This window comes from Syngnathus floridae, chromosome 16 (genome assembly GCF_059516105.1).
Source record: "Syngnathus floridae isolate MCC-2025c chromosome 16, RoL_Sflo_1.0, whole genome shotgun sequence".
In the NCBI taxonomy this organism is placed as follows: Eukaryota; Metazoa; Chordata; class Actinopteri; order Syngnathiformes; family Syngnathidae; genus Syngnathus; species Syngnathus floridae.
Window position 1 is genome coordinate 7,825,784 of NC_142428.1, and position 18,040 is coordinate 7,843,823.

The following is an 18,040-nucleotide window of genomic DNA, read 5'->3' on the forward strand; positions in this document are numbered from 1 at the left end:
CGTCCATGACGTAAAAAAAACGCATTTACTGTTTAGATTTTTGCTCGTAATTTTTTTATCAAATCCATATTAATATTACATATGGTCCCCTTTGCAGCAGTGGTAAGAAATGGCGTTTTTGATTACTGCTTTGTACAAAGGTGATAAACCATGTGTGAATGTGAACTGTGAAGAACATTGTTCCCCTTTTCATTGAAGTATTAAATCCCCCTATAATAAGTCCCACAAGTATGATTGTTCTCCACTATTGCAAGCAACAAAGTGAGGGTTTTTTTTAGGCTGATGCTGATTCTTGGCAAAAAAAAAAACAATCAGCTGATCAATTGAAAAAATATATAATGCGTGTATGAATGTTGTGTATGAATTAAAAATAATTGTCAAATATTTTGCTGATTATTTTGGCTGATGTTTGACGGGCCATAATCAGCTGATTCAATCGGCAAGTCGATTAATCGGTCAAGCTGTAACACTGTTACCTTTGACAGTGTCATTTACACACAGCACTATTTGGATTGGACAGTAATCCAGAAAAGGCTTACTTGTTTCTTGTTTTAATAATGATTGGACAAAAAATAGTGGTGAATAAAGGGCTTTCATTATCTTGAGGTGACGATCAATGATGCTGTAGTACATGCTAAAGAAAATGAGCAACAAAGGCATTGTATTCACCGGTTAGTGTTTTTTTATTATTACTACCATTATTATTATATAGTCACAAATTTGATCTGCTATACTTTATGCTTCTTGCCAGAAATATGAGAGAGTAAACATGTAAAAATGGAGGAAATTATACACGCATTTTCTCTTTCCTTGTTTTTTAGCAGCAGAGTCGGCTTCTTAGATTAGTGGTACAACCTCTGAGTCTCCATCATAAAGGTAATGTTTAAGAATTTTAACTGTCATGGCAAGTAAAAAAAAAACACTTTACTGTATATACAGTACCCTAATGAGAAAGGAAGGCATGATACAAAATTGGTTTGTGTTGCTGATGTGCCTCACATGACTCATTTATTTAACACAAGGGTAAAAAGAAGCTAGCCAGTGTCACTACTGACACAGTAAGGCCTTGTTCAGACTGCTAGCCAAAATGTGATTTTTAGTTCATCCAGACTGAAACAAGTCTCTTTTGTAGTCCAGACGGTCACTAAACACATGAAATCTGGTATTTGCAAAATGGATTGAAACTACATGTATTGCAACAAGTACATTTATGGAAGTATTTTGTGTGTTGCCGCAATTATATGACGTCAAACGGTACACATGGTGGACGATCCTTCGGTTCCGACATCATTGCTACATAGCAACCTGTCAAATGGGTCAATAATGTGGCCTAGTCTGAACAGGACCAGAACCCATTTGGATACTGTTGCGTTTTGTTCAAGATGTCCGTCGTTGAGCAAAGAAGTCTTAAAACCGCTCAACTGGACATCACGTCGGGGTCACCAATTGTTGCGTTTTGTTCAAGATGTCCGTCGTTGAGCAAAGAAAACAAAGATGTGGAGTAATAGTTGGTACTTTATTTGCAAGATCTTGGGTTGTTCTCATCTGCTGAAGTGCACTTGTACTGACTGCCGTGAAGCAACCCAAGATCTTGCAAATAAAGTACCAATACTTGCTAAAAACAGTGCGGACAGTCAGCCCGAAGATTGAGACTTGAGAAGAAATCAGATTAGACTCAGATAAGCCTGCAGTCTGAACACATCTTAAAAGACCGAAGTCACATCAACACAACTTCTAAAATAAATGTCAAATATTTGTGTGTGATGAAACTCAAGTAAAGCAACTGTCTAGATCACCACAGTTTGACATCCATAAGCTCCAGGTCTCCCATTATCTCCAGCAGGTCGATGGTGCTCAGGTCCTGAACCCGGTGTTTAAACTCAAACAAGTGCAAGCCGTTCACCGCCAGCTTGAACTGATGTGCCTGGCAGAGGAGGAGAATCTGACAACAAAAGAAACATTTGTCAAGCCTTTTATTTTTCAAGAAATACAACAGTTATAGCTTACCTCAAAATACTCTCCAGGAGAAAAGGGGAAAAAGACCAACTCCCGCTCCTCCTGACCCCAGGATTCATTCAGGTATGAGTTCCTGATGAATGTGCTGGATTTCATGCGAGGGTTCAGGTGAAGAGCAATGCTCTCTGTTCTGCTGTTGCAGAGGTTCACTGTAACACTGCAAGACATTTAGAGCAGAGCTCTACTCAACTGGTCAGCAGCAGCAGACCATTTTGCCTTCTCTGACAAAGATGGACAACATGCAGTGTTACCTGTGAGGATACATGCTGATCTGTCCTTTGATGGTTATGTGCTGCCCAGGGCTCAGGCCTTTTAGTATACTGCCTTTGTAAGGGAGGCTCTAAGGGCAGTCGGACAACAATTGCTTGCTTGACAGCAGCATGCATACAAACATAATCAAGCCAAAAACTCTCGTACCGTATTTTTCGCACTGTCACTTCATAGTGTAAATCTCATTTTGGTGGAGAAATTATTTTACACAAACCAAGAAGAGTAGAGCTCTGACTCGTACTCAAAATCCCCGTTCCCGAATTGTGGGTGCATACAGAAATGTACTTGGCGGCAAGTTAAACTAGCAATAGCTCACGCTCATTCATTGCCATGACTACTACTACTTTTTTTTCCCTCCTTTGACTGTCTTTTGGCAGTTACCAAATACTTTACACAATTAAGGAATGAGGGTTTTGGGTGCCAGTCCGAGCTCTAATTTGAATATACACAAGTCGTAGCTGAGTGAAAGAGCAAACCACAAAAAAGAAAGTGTGACTTATAGTCCGAAAAATACGGTAATTGTAAAGTAGTACAAAAGGGAGTGTCTTTTCCTGTGTTTTGGAATAGTTCATTTCTGTAAAGTGTAAAGAGCTTCAACTTTCAGGAGCAATTGTGAGCAATCGGGGAAAAGTAAGTCTTTGGCGCTAAGAGAAAAACTCACCAAGTCACTAGACTCTGAGTATATTGCCTAAAAGTGACCAAAAAAAAACAAATTTAGTCACATTAAAGGCAAAGTGAGGTTCTCCAATGACAAAAACAAACTTACAGAGTTTGGGATGTAGCCTATAGCCTGCACTTGGACCTTCCCAGACACAGAAAATGTGTTGATCCTATTTAGTGGGATTCTATGTTTGTATTCCAGGAGGTGAGCTCCGTTTACTGCTACCTGTTGGCAATACAACAAAAAAAAGCCATCTCAAAGCAAAGAAAGTGTGCTACATTGAGGAACATTTGATAACCCTATCTGTATCATGGTTCAAGATGTCCCTATTTCTGGGATCTCTGACCTTGAAAGTGTCCTCGTGCACCAGGATGATGGTTTCGAATGGGGCCCCGCGTTTATAGGGCAGCTGTTGCAGGGTCTCCTCTTGGCCCCAGCTCTCCTGCAGCAGGGAGTTACATCGCACGCAGGGGGAGCCCTTGAAGTGAGCGCTGAAGTGCAAGGCCACGTCAGAAGGCGGCTTGGTACTGCCGCCACAGGATAGGTCAATCTGGAACCTCAAGAGACCATGCACACCAAGGCATTACACATCTAAGATATTTATTATTTAGATATTATTTACACATGGTTTGTCTTGGTCTAGTCACGTGGCATCTGAACAGGACTGTGCTGACCTTTGACATTCACTATTTTTGTGTACATACTTTGTGATCTTTGTGAAGATTCTTTCAGTTCCTCAGACTGTCTAGGACAGGGGTCTCAAAGTCCAGTCCTCGGGGGCCGTTTTCCAAGTTTCCTTCGTTAAACACACCTGATTCAATTATCAGGCTGCTGCAGAACGTGAGGATGAACTGATTATTTGAATCAGGAGTGTTTAACAAGGGAAACTTGGAAAACATGTCGGAATGCGGCCCCTGAGGACTGGACTTTGAGACCCCTGGTCTAGGACGTAGCTACTGTAATACACATTTCTGTGCAAGCGACGTCTGTCACAGGCAGAACAATTAAATACTCCCCCACTAGATGGCAGAAGTTAGTTAACCTGTGTAACCACCGGAGACTTTTGTTTGATAGTGTGCCTTGAAATGGTTGTGGTTACGTCCACGCTTGGCTATTGAAACAATTGATTTGAGTTTGTGTATGTGCATCTAAATGTACCTGTTGTGTTTGTCACAACTCACCTGTCAGCATTTGATAGTACAGTGCCCTGAATGATGATGATCTCTCCAGGGTGCAGGCCTCCAGGAATAGATCCTGTATATGGGATCACCTGAGGTGGACAGGTTAGACCACTTAATATTGGGGAAATAACAAAGTACACAGTTATTAGCGTTATTGGCAGCAAGACTAGTATGTATGTCTAGTGAATTTTAAAGCAAACACTTCCCACTTATCTGATAACAAGACTAGTATGTATGTCTAGTGAATTTTAAAGCAAACACTTCCCACTTATCTGATAATACTTGATCTAATATCTGATAGCCGTACTGGGACATAAACTTGCAACAATAACAATAATATAGGCATTACGCATCTCACCGGCTTCAGGACACTTAGCTTCGCGTTTGCCACCGACATCGAGCTTCCTGTGTCAGTCTACAAACAACTGCTTCAAGACCAAACAATGGAGCGAATTAAGTTATGCGATCAAAATCACCCCTTATCTCATCCAGCGCTAAATTCACATCACAGTCGTGCAAATTGACGCCATGCAAGCTTCCAGAGACACGCATGCGCACATGTGACACGTGACCAGAAGCGCCTGTCAAAACAACAAAATCCGTGTGGAACAGCAGTCAACCATAAGTGTGATTTGAAAGACACAATTGAATCGAATTGTTGAAATGGCACTTATTCTAAAGGAAGCCAAACTGGGACCACCCAGCTCCCCCCCTGTTGCGACATCACATTGACAGTCCTCCGAGCCAATGAGCTTTGTCTGGTGTTTCTGACCAATTGCATTCGCCAGCCATATCGTTATAAATGCCTGGCAAGGCAGATAGTGTTTAATGTGAAAATTTCAGGTCTAGCCAAGGAGTTTTCCTGCCCTGAAAACAACACAGAGAAAATGGGATTGCGTAAGTAATATAAGTTACTCTTTTGTTGATATTGAGAATTAAATTACGTCATCTGACAAACATGTAGATTAAACTTTAGTTAGACTCAATGGGCAACGGTGAAATCTTAGGTTTTCTTAACGCCAAAGTACGCATCTGTGGCCAACTCGAGTTTTTAATGACGCTGAACGACATTTACTGTTTTACGATTATTATTATTTTTTTAAATTATCGTCAACGTTTTTTTTACTATTTGACTTGATCAGAAGTTCGCGAATTCAAACTGCGTCATGCGTCGCTTTCCTCTGACGTGACAAAAAGGAAAGGAAAAACTGTTGGACTCGCTATATTTTTTTAGATATACAATTGGTTTGTAATTTTTATTTGTGATTATTATGGATTATGAATAAAGGACACAAGCAATGTTCAAATAAAAGTTGCCTTCTCTTGTGTTTCAGTTTCAGCACTGGCTGTTGCTGCAGGCGTAGCGGGTGCAGCAGGTAAGAACTCCAAGGAACTTTTTTTTAATTATTATTTTAACGTTATAGAACGATTTCACATAGAGTATATTAAATTGAGGCCATCACTATTTCAGAGTTGTGCTCCAGTAGGCTTGTCAATTTTGAAGAAAAATCTTAAACACAAATTGTTTTTTCCTGCTTTTGTCTAGGAGGAGCTATTATTTTTGCTCCAGTTGTTATTGCCACAATTGGCTACCCAGTTGCAGTGGGCATCACTGCTGTGGTCAACACTGGAGTAACGGCAGGCGCAGCAGCAGCAGCAGGTATAAATGCACACATACATTTCTGGGTTAGCCTAGGCTCAAATTCTTGTGACCAAGGTCCAGCTATGATCCTAGTGAAGACAAGTGCTGGATGCAGGATATAAACAAACAATATAGAATAGCAGAAGGGCCAATATGATTCATGAGTGTGATAGAATAGATTTTTCTCTTGATTCTAAAGTGTGACATCTCATTTTAGGTTCAGCAGCCGCTGCAAGCGCTCCCGTCGCAGGCGTTGTGATGGCTCTCATCTGAATCCATAACACCTAAAACTTGTCCACTACTTCAGAGAATACAGTATATGATGCAAACTCTGTGCCATGTGGTGCTGAAGTGCACACTTAAATTTATGATAGACTTGTGTTCAAGTAATTGCCAAGAGAATGTTGAAGATTGTTTTCCTTGCATTTCAATTTGACTGAATAAATGGCTTCCTAAGTTTGTGAGCAGTACTTTTTTTTGTTTAGTTGCAGTACACTGAGGCAAAGTGCTGAGAACATTCACACATCTGGTGTTTAGAGCTTTGTGATTGAAACAGAATACTGTAATGATAGATAGATGGATGGATGGATAGATAGATAGATATGGTACACTTAAGGGTGGGGACAACTTGTTTTGGACTGTATATATTTAGAACATTCATACATCTGATGTTCAGAGCTGAAAGGTTTCATCGACACCACTAAATTTGTGAATGAAATGGAATACTGTGTATATATACTATATATATATATATATATAGTACATTCAAGGGGAAAAAATGTTAGACAAGCTATATTTATTCCTCTATTAAAATATACAATTGATTTGTCTTTTTTTTCTAACCTACTTAAAACTGTCCAGTATGCTAACTTCTTTATCTGCAAATTCCTTGTTCCTCTGACATGCTATTTCGTGACCCCACCTTGACAAATAGTACAGCATTATATATATATATATATATATATATATATATATATATATATATATATATATATATAACCTCTTTATATTCACATGAGAACGAAGCCCGGGTCAAAATTGTACTCTGCACATTACATGAAAAATCAGTACAAAAAATTGGCAGTGATGTGAATGTAGCCTAGTAAATAGACAGCAATGTCCCTAAAATCACAATCACTAAACTGCAGCTACTTAAAACCTTTCTTTTTTCATTTCGCCTGAGTTGCGGCACATTTGAAGCGCTCTCTTTAATTCTAAAGATGGTATTGCAACATAAACCAAGAAAATTGGGGCAGAAATACCGCGATCTTATCTTGCAAGCTATCTTGCCCTTCGCAAGCTTATTTTTAGCTCTGTTGTGATACTGAGTCGTTAACGTCACCCGCTCACCCCTCCCCTCCCGTCTTTTAGTAAACGCTTTCATTTCTTGTGAAACGAAACCTAACGATAGTTAGACAGGACCAATAACAGACTCTTGTGTTTGTGACCAATCAGCTTTTTGCTCTTTTGCTTAAAAAAAGGAAAAACAAAAGTTAGCTTAACCCATTGCTTCCCAACACACAGAACGCATACTCTACAATTCTCATAGCTGCTCTCCCAATAACATTCACATTACAGAAAAGAAAAATTTATATAAAAAAATAACGTATTCCACAAATTTGTGTTTAGTATGCGCTGTGGTTGTTAGTTTCACACATGATTTACTCCTCTAAGTGGCTACATTCTTTCTTTTCATACACATAAGTCAATAAATTCAGTAAGAAACAAGTCAAAATTATATAGAAGGAAAGAGAATGACAAACATATGTTCAGGTCATGTTTCACAGATTCCTTGCAGACCTTTCATACTTTGATAGCTTAAATATTTACTTTTTTTATGACTCCCTTGTGTGTCAACAGGAATGGGGTCAAAAAACAAATAAAGAATAAGATAAGAAGCACGTGAAATCGCTCTGTATTTGCATTAAACATTTAGCAGTTCATCACAGGTTTCATTTGGTACTGTTAGGCTACGGATTTTAGTTATTGATCTGACTCCAAATTGCGATCAACACTTAACACATGAGTTGCTATGTCCCAATCCACACACTGGCGCACCTAACAATTTTGCGAGTTTGTTCTGTCAAAGAGAAGACCAGTAGATCAATCAGACCAAATTTACCAATTGTTTATTCCTGACAAAGCGCACTAATACAGGCCTGGGTCCCGGGTCCCTCACACTAAAACTCATGCGTTTTTGTGACCACCAAAAGTGACACATTCTTCCGGGTCGCCCAGTTTTGAAGAAACACAATATGAATATTAAAGCATGCAAAACATTGTGAGATGATTGGTCGATGGCCATCTCCTCCCCTGTCTCGGTGTTATTGCTGAGGTCAGGCGGTTGGGTTTTCCCCGCGAAGCCCAACCACCTGGACGTGATGTTGTTCTCGTTTCTCACCAACCTTGAGGTGTTCTCGTCCGGTACTCCCTGTCTGGGCCTATTCCACAACACTTCGAAGAAAACAAGTTCATGCAGGTTGCCTGCACATTCTTCGCCACCCACCAATCCACACGAGCACTCCAATACTAGATATTATATTAATATGATTATAAGTTTCACACAACCTTAAAAACTATGTATGCAAACTGCCGAAAGCACATTTCCCTTTAGTACTTTTTGAGTCAAAATTTGCATTTTATGCCTCATTAAAACATGTTGCTTAGCAAAACTGAACAAGTACCAGGGAGATGAGAAAGAGGATCAAATCACCAATCTTGAGCTCATTCTGAAGTACTGCTATGGTTCAGAACTGTTCTTGTATTTTTGGGTATAACAATTTTGTTATTTCTACATCAGTATAATAAGATTTGATATGATGTAAGCAATATGAATGACTTAATTAAAACAGCGACATATGAATCTAATTACATATATTTGTGCTGAACATAAATTTTCACTTTTTGAGTTCTTGACCTCGACTTGCCCTCCACAGCCTGTGAAATTCTCCCTAGAAAGTCCCTGAGAGAAGAAAATTCCCCAAGTGCTGCTGTCCTGAGGCCGACTATTGACTTCCCCATCAGGAAATCCCCTGACGGTTTATCAGCAAGTCACACGAGGACACTCCCCCAAAAGGATGGTAAAGCCCGCTTGATTTGCAACGTTTGCTTGACTGAATTAAATCTTAGCACTACAGTTTTTTCCAACTTGATTGCAAGATTTCTTAGCAAGAAACTTAAGAAAAAGCCCCTGACATCTGTGAGAACCTTTTTGAATTTCTCAGATAAACTGTGTGAGAGTATCCTAATTCCCTTTGGATTATCTTTTAACACAGACTTTGAGATTGTCAGTAGTTTGTTATTTTATGTTAATACGGAAAATTCACCTCAAATCCAACAGTTTGTATCATTTTAGTGTGTTTAAAGATCTTGGAAAAACAGCTGCCATAAATGCCATAAAAATGTCACACTAGCAAATCAGAGGTTTATCAGTCAAACTAATTGTGTTTAAACTAGAGGTTCCATATACTGTTTAGTGCAGCTGTTCAAATATTAATCGTTGAAGCACGACAGGATGTGACCTCAATTGGTGTGAATTGTTCTGCAACCAATAAGACTGCCTGAGTCTTATCAGTGCTTTAGCTATAAAAATGTGACGACTGTTTCGATTTTTCAGACGACAGCTGAAATTCTTTGTTAAAACAGGCAGTTGAAGAAACAAAAAAAGACAACATGGGAAACGGTGAGTAACACCTTTACTGCATTTTGAACTTGACACTTTGCTTTTGTGAACATTCTGATATCATTGAAGGATATTCTTTGCCCAATCAGTTGGTGTTTAAAGTGAAGTTAGTGGGTTGCTGTCGAAAATATTTTGTCATGTCTTATTAGAAATGAAAGAAAAGTTCAAATGTCAACGACTGCCCAAGCAGTCACTGCATCCAAAATTTAGGAGCTGGCCGTTGAACTTGAGTTATTCGTCGAGCTTTAATCCGTGCACCATGTCAGAATTTGTTTCACCAATATAATAGCACAGGATGGGGGAAATGTGCTAAAGTTTCAACTGGACTAAAGACTGCGACTTCTCCGGTCTCCATGCAGACCACATAAATGCTTCCTCATTTTACAAACTCAAGTGTGCAATTTCTTTTTCAATATAAATCAAAATGAAACATTATTTTTCGTAGGTCATCCCTCTCCTGCACCAGGTAAGATTTACTGTAAAATTTACCATTGTAATGTCAGAAACTAATGCACAAAATAACTTTTGTTACTTCTTTTTACAGCTGTAAATCCTATTCTGTTTGCGCCCCCTGTTGGCACGACGATCGGTTATCCCCAACCGAGCCCCCATGTTGTAACACTACCTGCCAGCACTGGATTGACACCATATCTAGGTACATTTTTGGTTTACCACGACAGATTATGGTCAAATTGTAGACAAAATGGCAGCCGTCAGATTTTTAGCACCCAGGCAGGCAACAATAGGTGCGGGCATCACCTTTAACACTATTGCAAATGTGTATTTGTATAAATCGTTCGATTTAATCCTTTAAGTATACTAAAGTGTGATCTCATTTTGTAGGTTCACCTGCAATAAATCCAGGGCCGATGAGTCCGATGGGCCCGGGAGGGTTTCCTTGACGTTATTGGTTTTCTTTCTTTCTAACGTGTTTTTGACATTCAATTGTGACTCATATGTGGAGTCATCAACTTGTATACTTGCCTTACTTTTTTTAAAAAAAAATCTTTGGTTACTACAGGACTGATTCTTTGTTGCCTATGAATGTATAATATGTAGTCTTCGCTTTTTTTTTTCCTGATGTGGAGTTGTAAGGGGCAATAAATGTCTTTGTGAGATTTGTGAAATGCTCTTCCATTAGATGATAGAAGATATCATAAGCTCTGTATCCACCTGTTGCCTTCCAAACAACAGAATAAAACATGACTTCCTGCGACTAGTATATCAGCGTTTTATTCAGTTAAACAGGCCAAGAGGTTAAATACTTAAATTTACGAGTAAATTCAGACTCCCCTCATTTGCATGCTTTAACTCTTGCACTGTTAACAACAGGTTGGTCCCATTTCACTGCAAGTGAAAGAATTTTTTTTTTGTTCACTGGTGGAGACAGTAATTATTTGATTAACATAGAAATGGTCACTTGTTGAAACAAAAGCAACTATTTGATAATGAGGCCTTTAGGATGTTATCATGATATAACTCAGAAGCTGCTGTGAAGAAAACAAGTCCTTAAGAAAAACAAAATGGAGAACAGTGGAATTTTCCAACGGACATAGGAATGTTGTTGACGTCAGTGGACTTGTTGAACTCTATCAGACGTACCAGGCTTCCTCCCACACAAATGTCTAATGAAATGAAAGTGGTTTACTTTGTAAACAATTATTGAAAGTTACTGTGCTTTTTCTGTAGCTGGCTGTGGGGGGAACGTTTGAACGTGACCTGATAATAAATGCACACATCTCCATGCTTTAATTACTCCTCTGCACTGAGAGACGTGTTGGCATGATTAAACAGTATGAGCATATGCAATCAAAAATACACATTCTTTATACTGCTTGAATCTATAGAGACACATTAAAAATAGGTAAAACCTTTCAAAAACCATAAGCTCTTACAAAAATGACTAAATATTCAGTTATTGTTCGGTTGAATGTATAAAAGTATCGAGACAAAAAAAAAAGTCTTTCCGGTGTAAATCAGTGTTGCCAGAAGCTGCTGCAAGCAAAACAAGACCTTATAAGGAGGGAAAGGAAGTCAGAGAGGAAAAGCTGTTTACATCCATTTGAATGATTTAGGAGAATTGTGTTATTTAATGTGTTTACAAAGTCGGTGTACTCAGTACTATTTTCTCTAACCTGGTTACAATAAACTCAAAAGTAACCGGAAATACATCTTTTAAAAAGGCTGCACTTGAAACTGATAACAGGGCAGCATTACAGTGCCTGGATATGATGATCATAAAGATCAGACTGGCTGGATTTTCAGTGAGCATGAGCGTCTATTAGAAAGAACGAGACAGCAACGTATTTGGCCTTCTGGGGACACTTTCACTTTCGGTTTCACCAGATATCCGATTACCCCCTAACTGCTTCCGACCCCAATTCAGAGAGCCAATCAGAGCAGTGGAAATGACCCATCATCGCCCACCCAACAGGAAGCTAAACGACTAAAATAATCGGAGTGCAGCAGCTTTGCACTTGGTCAAAACGATTTCTGGTTGCTTACGACGAGAAAAGAAAACAAAAGGAAGTCGACATGGGAGGTAAGAAACACGTTTGTCAATTATGATTTGTAGGATTAAAGTACTTCAAAAAATGGTTGCGCATATTCCAAATAAAAATTGCCAACTAGTTTCTGAATTCAAAGTTACATTCTCCCACATAAAAACAATGAATTGCAATGAATATAATTTTTATTATGTCTCATCAGGTACTTCATCTGTTCCAGCCGGTAATATTTCTTTATGTTTACTTTTTTTCCTATCACAATCTAAAGTACAGGTAAAACTATACTTTTTCAACTTGCAATTTGGGTCATTATAATTTGTAGGAGCGATGCTTTATCCATCCCCTGCTGGGACCACGATTGGTTATGACGTAAACCCGAACATCAACATCCTGGCTCCATCTCCAGGAGCAGGGACAGCTGGAGCTGCTTTAGCACCTGCGAGTAAGCATTGAGTCACTTAAATTTGAAAGACTGCTGCATCGCAGCTTTCTGTTTAAGGTGATGTATGTTAAATAGATTTTTTAATGTACTTTATCATAATTGCTGGCTCGATAATGGTTGGTAACTAGAACTATTGTTCAAAGGTTCCATGATCTTCTCGTGGTCTTCTACCGAACACCATGTGCATCATGGTCAATGTCATTACAGGGATTTAGCGCCACCTTGTGGAATGTTGGGGTTTGATAAAGCAGTGTTTCCCAACCTTTTTTCAATCACGGCACACCTTTTCAATGGAAAAAATCTCGCGGCACACCGCCAACAAAAATCTGTTAAGCTCCTATATTAATATCAGCTTTATTACAACGAAAGACGTAAAGTCCTATTCCTATATATGTATGGAGAGTCGAATAATTTAATAGAAATAAATACTAAATATTATTTAAATTGTATTCCTTTTTTTAAATAAAAGTGACAGTTTTTTAAAAAGGTTTTAGACGGTGTAAGAAATAAACTATTTAAAGTGATTAAAATAAAAGAATCAACGTGATTTTGTTTACTGTTTTAGACTAAGTCTATAAATAATGCAACAATAAGAACAAAGTCACTTTTAAAGACGCTCTGCTGTTCTAACAGCAGCTGAGTGGCTATCACAGTCGAGGTGTCTCGACTTGACTCTTTATTTTATGTATGTGAAAAATAACCAATCCAGGTTCTCTGGTTGAACTGCTTGCACTGATTTCCATTGGACCACAAACGCACCACAACCGTCATAGTGTCTGTCACTGTTAGCAAAAGCACACAGCAACACACACATAAACTGAATATGTGCCGATGCAATACAATCAGACCGACACAATATGAAATCTCAAGATTCTCCAATTCTCCACGCATGCATGATTAGCAAGTGGCTGACCAAGCCTTGCGCGAACTGACCAATGGTTTGGCAATCCTGTTTACAATGCGCTCCGTAATTAATATTGGACAATCCCACGGCACAGCTAAACGTCTCTCACGGCACACCAGTGTGTGCTGAGTACAGTGTCAGCATTTTTTCTCTTCAAAAACTTCTCCATCACTGTCACTATCGACTCGTCTCGCTATCCACAATGACAACGTTGGTGTCAATGCTACCTGCATGGGCATCCCATATACCTGCCGCTGCATCCATGCGTCACCAATTTTATCGTCTGCAAGCACAAGGCAAATCGCTACCTGCTGCTGCCACCTTCTGATATGGAAGATATGATTACTCTGCCGGGCGCTATACCGCACAGGCGCACAAATGGGAGAATTTCCCACGGCACCCCTGACAATATGTTGCGGCACACCAGTGTGCTGCGGCACCCCGGTTGAAAAACACTGTGATAAAGGTACAAAAATACATCTGAAGCCTCACGAACAGGCAAAGACATTCAAAGTAAACAGAAGCAGCTTCCTAAGAATTACTAAACCTACATATATTAACAACAATTAATGGGATAGGATCTCCCAAAAATCTGAGTTATTTTATTCTATTTCATGCTGATAGTGAAAAGTTATCTCGGTGTTATCGTGCCAGCCACAGTTTACATTCTAATGTGTCACATCTGATTTTAGGCCCTAGCGCTGCTCCCCCACCCACCCCTGGCCATGTGATGTCCCTGTTCTGAGTCCTCACAATGGAATCTCCTCAAACCTGTTCACTATTTTCAATGGCCTGTTCTCATTACAATGAAAACATTACAAGCTAAATTCAATGGAATCATTCTGCTGAAGAAAATGTTATGTGGTATTTTTGTGTGAAAGTCCACAAATAAAAAATGAGACTTATATCTGTTTGAAAGAATCTTTGTTACATTTTGAGCATATAACATCCATACATGATTATGATTTGATTCTTAGGCCTTCAGTCATCTTCTAAATAGTGTTGCCTCGTGAGTGAACGATAGGTTCAGAAGAACGACTCTTTTCAGTGAACGAGAGTGAACGAATAACTTCCTAAAGTGATTTTTTTTCAGTTCATATGACTTCAACCAGTAGGTGTCGGTAATGCTCATTGAAACTGGTGCCACCTCGCCGCAAAACAAAACGAAGAAGAAAATGACGTAACTTCCCGTTCACGAACGAGTCGTGAATTGCATTTCCTGTTCACCAACGAACGAATCTGTGAGTGAGTGATTCGCATCAACGGATCAGTCAGTGAACGTGTTGCGTCTCCCTCCTGGCGTGAAGTATGTAAACCAGAATGTCGATTTACGATTTGCCAAGGAAAGAAAGAACCGCTCACTGAAACACCACTTCTTTTATGTGTTTTCTCCAAGCTAACGGCTAACTTTATTTCATGAAGGGATGCGCCGTTATACAACAACGGGGAGATTATGCTTCTCTTTGGGTAATCTTGATTTTATAACACTTATAGTAGTTTTTAAATAACGTGTATGCTTATATACGTCTAAATATTGTTATCCAGCATATCTACTGCAATTTGACATTGGATTGCTGCTTTGATATTTACTTTTCTTCTTCGTTTTGTTATACGGCGAGGTGGCACCAGCTTCAATTGGCATTACTGACACCTACTGGTTGAAGTCATATGAACTGAAAAAAGAACGAATCACTTTGTCATAATTGCTGGCTCGATAATGGTTGGTAACTAGAACTATTGTTCAAAGGTTCCATGATCTTCTCGTGGTCTTCTACTGAACACCATGTGCATCATGGTCAGGCAATGCCATTACAGGGATTTAGCGCTACCTTGTGGAATGTTGGGGTTTGATAAAGTAGTGTTTCCCAACCTTTTTTCAATCACGGCACACCTTTTCATTGGAAAAAATCTCGCGGCACACCGCCAACAAAAATCTGTTAAGCTCCTATATTAATATCAGCGTTATTACAACAAAAGACGTAAAGTCCTATTCCTATATATGTATGGAGAGTCGAATAATTTAATAGAAATAAATACTAAATATTGTTTAAATTGTATTCCTTTTTTTAAATAAAAGTGACAGTTTTTTAAAAAGGTTTTAGACGGTGTAAGAAATAAATTATTTAAAGTGATTGTGATTAAAATAAAAGAATCAACGTGATTTTGTTTACTGTTTTAGACTAGGTCTATAAATATTGCAACAATAAGAACAAAGTCACTTTTAAAGACGCTCTGTTGTTCTGACAGCAGCTGAGTGGCTATCACAGTCGAGGTGTCTCGACTTGACTGTTTATTTTATGTATGTGAAAAATAACCAACCCAAGTTCTCTGGTTGAACTGCATGCACTGATTTCCATTGGACCACAAACGCACCACAACCGTCATAGTGTCTGTCACCGTTAGCAAAAGCACACAGCAACACACACATAAACTGAATATGTGCCGATGCAATACGATCAGACCGACACAATATGAAATCTCAAGATTCGCCGATTCTCCACGCATGCACGATTAGCAAGTGGCTGACCAGGCCTTGCGCGAACTGACCAGTGGTTTGGCGATCCCACGGCACACCTGAACGTCTCTCACGGCACACCAGTGTGTGCTGAGTACAGTGTCAGCATTTTTTCTCTTCAAAAACTTCTCCATCACTGTCACTATCGACTCGTCTCGCTATCCACAATGACAACGTTGGTGTCAATGCTACCTGCATGGGCATCCCATATACCTGCCGCTGCATCCATGCGTCACCAATTTTACTAAACCTACGTATATTAACAACAATTAATGGGATAGGATCTCCCAAAAATCAGAGTTATTTTATTCTATTTCATGCTGATAGTGAGAGGTTATCTCGGTGTTATCGTGCCAGCCACAGTTTACATTCTAATGTGTCACATCTGATTTTAGGCCCGAGCGCTGCTCCTCCACCCACCCCTGGCCATGTGATGTCCCTGTTCTGAGTCCTCACAATGGAATCTCCTCAAACCTGTTCACCATTTTCAATGGCCTGTTCTCATTAGTCTGGTATGCACTCTTTTGTACTAATGATGTTCTTACCGAGCAAGAACCCGTGTCACTAACCAGTCGGCTATTTCAACCTGGCAACCCATTCTTGTATGCATTGTTTTGTACTAGTGATGTGCATTCCAGTTCTTAAGTGAACTGAATCTTTAGAATCGGTTCACTCAAAATATTTGTTCAAAAGAATCGTTCACCAAATCGTTCGCTACACTTTCTTATTTATTCTTTTTTTTTTTTTTACCTCGTGTAGTGTAGCTATTGTAGTGTCCATGAGGTGTACCTAATCACAGGCCACTTCAATAGGGAAAAAGCTTACGTGAAAGTGAAAAGTGCCACAACCGCCCTCACCCCCACCTCCTGATTGGCTGTTTGATCCGTGACGTCACTTGGACACTCCATTAGGTACACCGCCATTTTCAAGTGTACCTAATAACAGGCCACTTTATTAGGGAAATATCATGGTCAAAGGTCACAGGTGTCCTCGGCGCCGCATTCCAACATGTTTTCCAAGATTCCCTCGTTAAGTGCACCTGCGTGAAAAGTTTTAGCTCCTGCAGAACGTGAAAATGAACAAAATCTTTTCACGCAGGTGTGTTTAACGAGGGTAACTTGGGAAACATATTGGAACGCGGCCCCGAGGACTAGAGCTTGACACCTGTGACCTTTGACCAGGAAATTTCCCTAATAAAGTGGCTTGTTATTAGGTACACTTGCAAATGGCAGTGTACCTAATGGAGTGTCCGTGTGATTCCCTCGTTAAGTGCACCTGCGTGAAAAGTTTTAGCTCCTGCAGAACGTGAAAATGAACAAAAACTTTTCACGCAGGTGTGTTTAACGAGGGTAACTTGGAAAACATATTGGAACGCAGCCCCTCGAGGACTGGAGGTCGACACCCCTGGTTTAAGTGAAAAGTGCCACACCCGCCCTCACCCCCACTTTCTGATTGGCTGTTTAATCTGTGACGTCACTTGGACACTCAATTAGGTACACCGCCATTTTCAAGTGTACCTAATAACCGGCCACTTCATTAGGGAAAAATCATGCCCAAAGCTGAACTGAAAGTAAAAAGTGCCACACCCGCCCTCACCCCCACTTTCTGATTGGCTGTTTGATCTGTGACGTCACACGGACACTCCATTAGGTACGCCACCATTTTCAGGTGTACCTAATAACTTTATGCATTTTTTGTACATGTCAAGAATGTGTATTTGACTACTTACTTTTTATTTTGGGGGACACCAACACATATTACACAAAACACGTATTCATATTGTCATATAAAGCAGTTAATTTGGAGAAAACGCGCATAAAAGAAGTGGTGTTTCAGTGAGTGGTTCTTTCTTTCCTTGGCAAATCGTAAATCGACATTCTGGCTTACATAGTTCACGCCAGGAGGGAGACGCAACACGTTCACTGACTGATCCGTTGATGCACGGGAAGGAAGGCAGTTGACACATTGACTCATTCGCGAACGGGAAAGTCAGGATTCGTTCCCTCACTGATCCGTTCTGGCGATGAACTGGAAATGCAATTCACGACTCGTTCGTGAACGGGAAGTTACGTCATTTTCTTCTTCTTTTTGTTTTACGGCGAGGTGGCACCAGCTTCAATGGGCATTACTGACACCTACTCGTTGTAGTCATATGAACTGAAAAAAGAACGAATCACTTTAGGAATTGATTCGTTCACTCACATTCACTGAAAAGATTCG

At 39.7% G+C, this 18,040-nt stretch overlaps 1 protein-coding gene and 2 long non-coding RNA genes across 3 annotated transcripts; 2 read left to right on the forward strand and 1 right to left on the reverse strand.

Moving 5' to 3' along the window:
• Positions 1-659: 659 nt before the first annotated feature.
• LOC148385460 (galectin-8-like) lies at positions 660-4,786 on the reverse strand. Its single transcript, XM_088400379.1, has 8 exons — positions 4,487-4,786; positions 4,129-4,217; positions 3,294-3,504; positions 3,053-3,172; positions 2,948-2,974; positions 2,268-2,356; positions 2,008-2,173; positions 660-1,942 (listed from the first exon to the last, which is right to left on the reverse strand). The coding sequence occupies exons 1-8, from the start codon at positions 4,523-4,525 to the stop codon at positions 1,793-1,795; spliced, it is 891 nt and encodes a 296-aa protein (XP_088256505.1). The 5' UTR covers positions 4,526-4,786; the 3' UTR covers positions 660-1,792.
• A 3,448-nt stretch (positions 4,787-8,234) lies between these two features.
• LOC148385461 (uncharacterized) lies at positions 8,235-10,674 on the forward strand. Its single transcript, XR_015863563.1, has 6 exons — positions 8,235-8,249; positions 8,707-8,969; positions 9,387-9,452; positions 9,898-9,918; positions 9,997-10,107; positions 10,296-10,674. It is a non-coding gene; the product is annotated as an uncharacterized LOC148385461 (long non-coding RNA).
• A 1,175-nt stretch (positions 10,675-11,849) lies between these two features.
• On the forward strand, positions 11,850-14,210 carry LOC148385462 (uncharacterized). Its single transcript, XR_015863562.1, has 4 exons — positions 11,850-11,994; positions 12,162-12,182; positions 12,282-12,401; positions 13,998-14,210. It is a non-coding gene; the product is annotated as an uncharacterized LOC148385462 (long non-coding RNA).
• Positions 14,211-18,040: the final 3,830 nt, after the last annotated feature.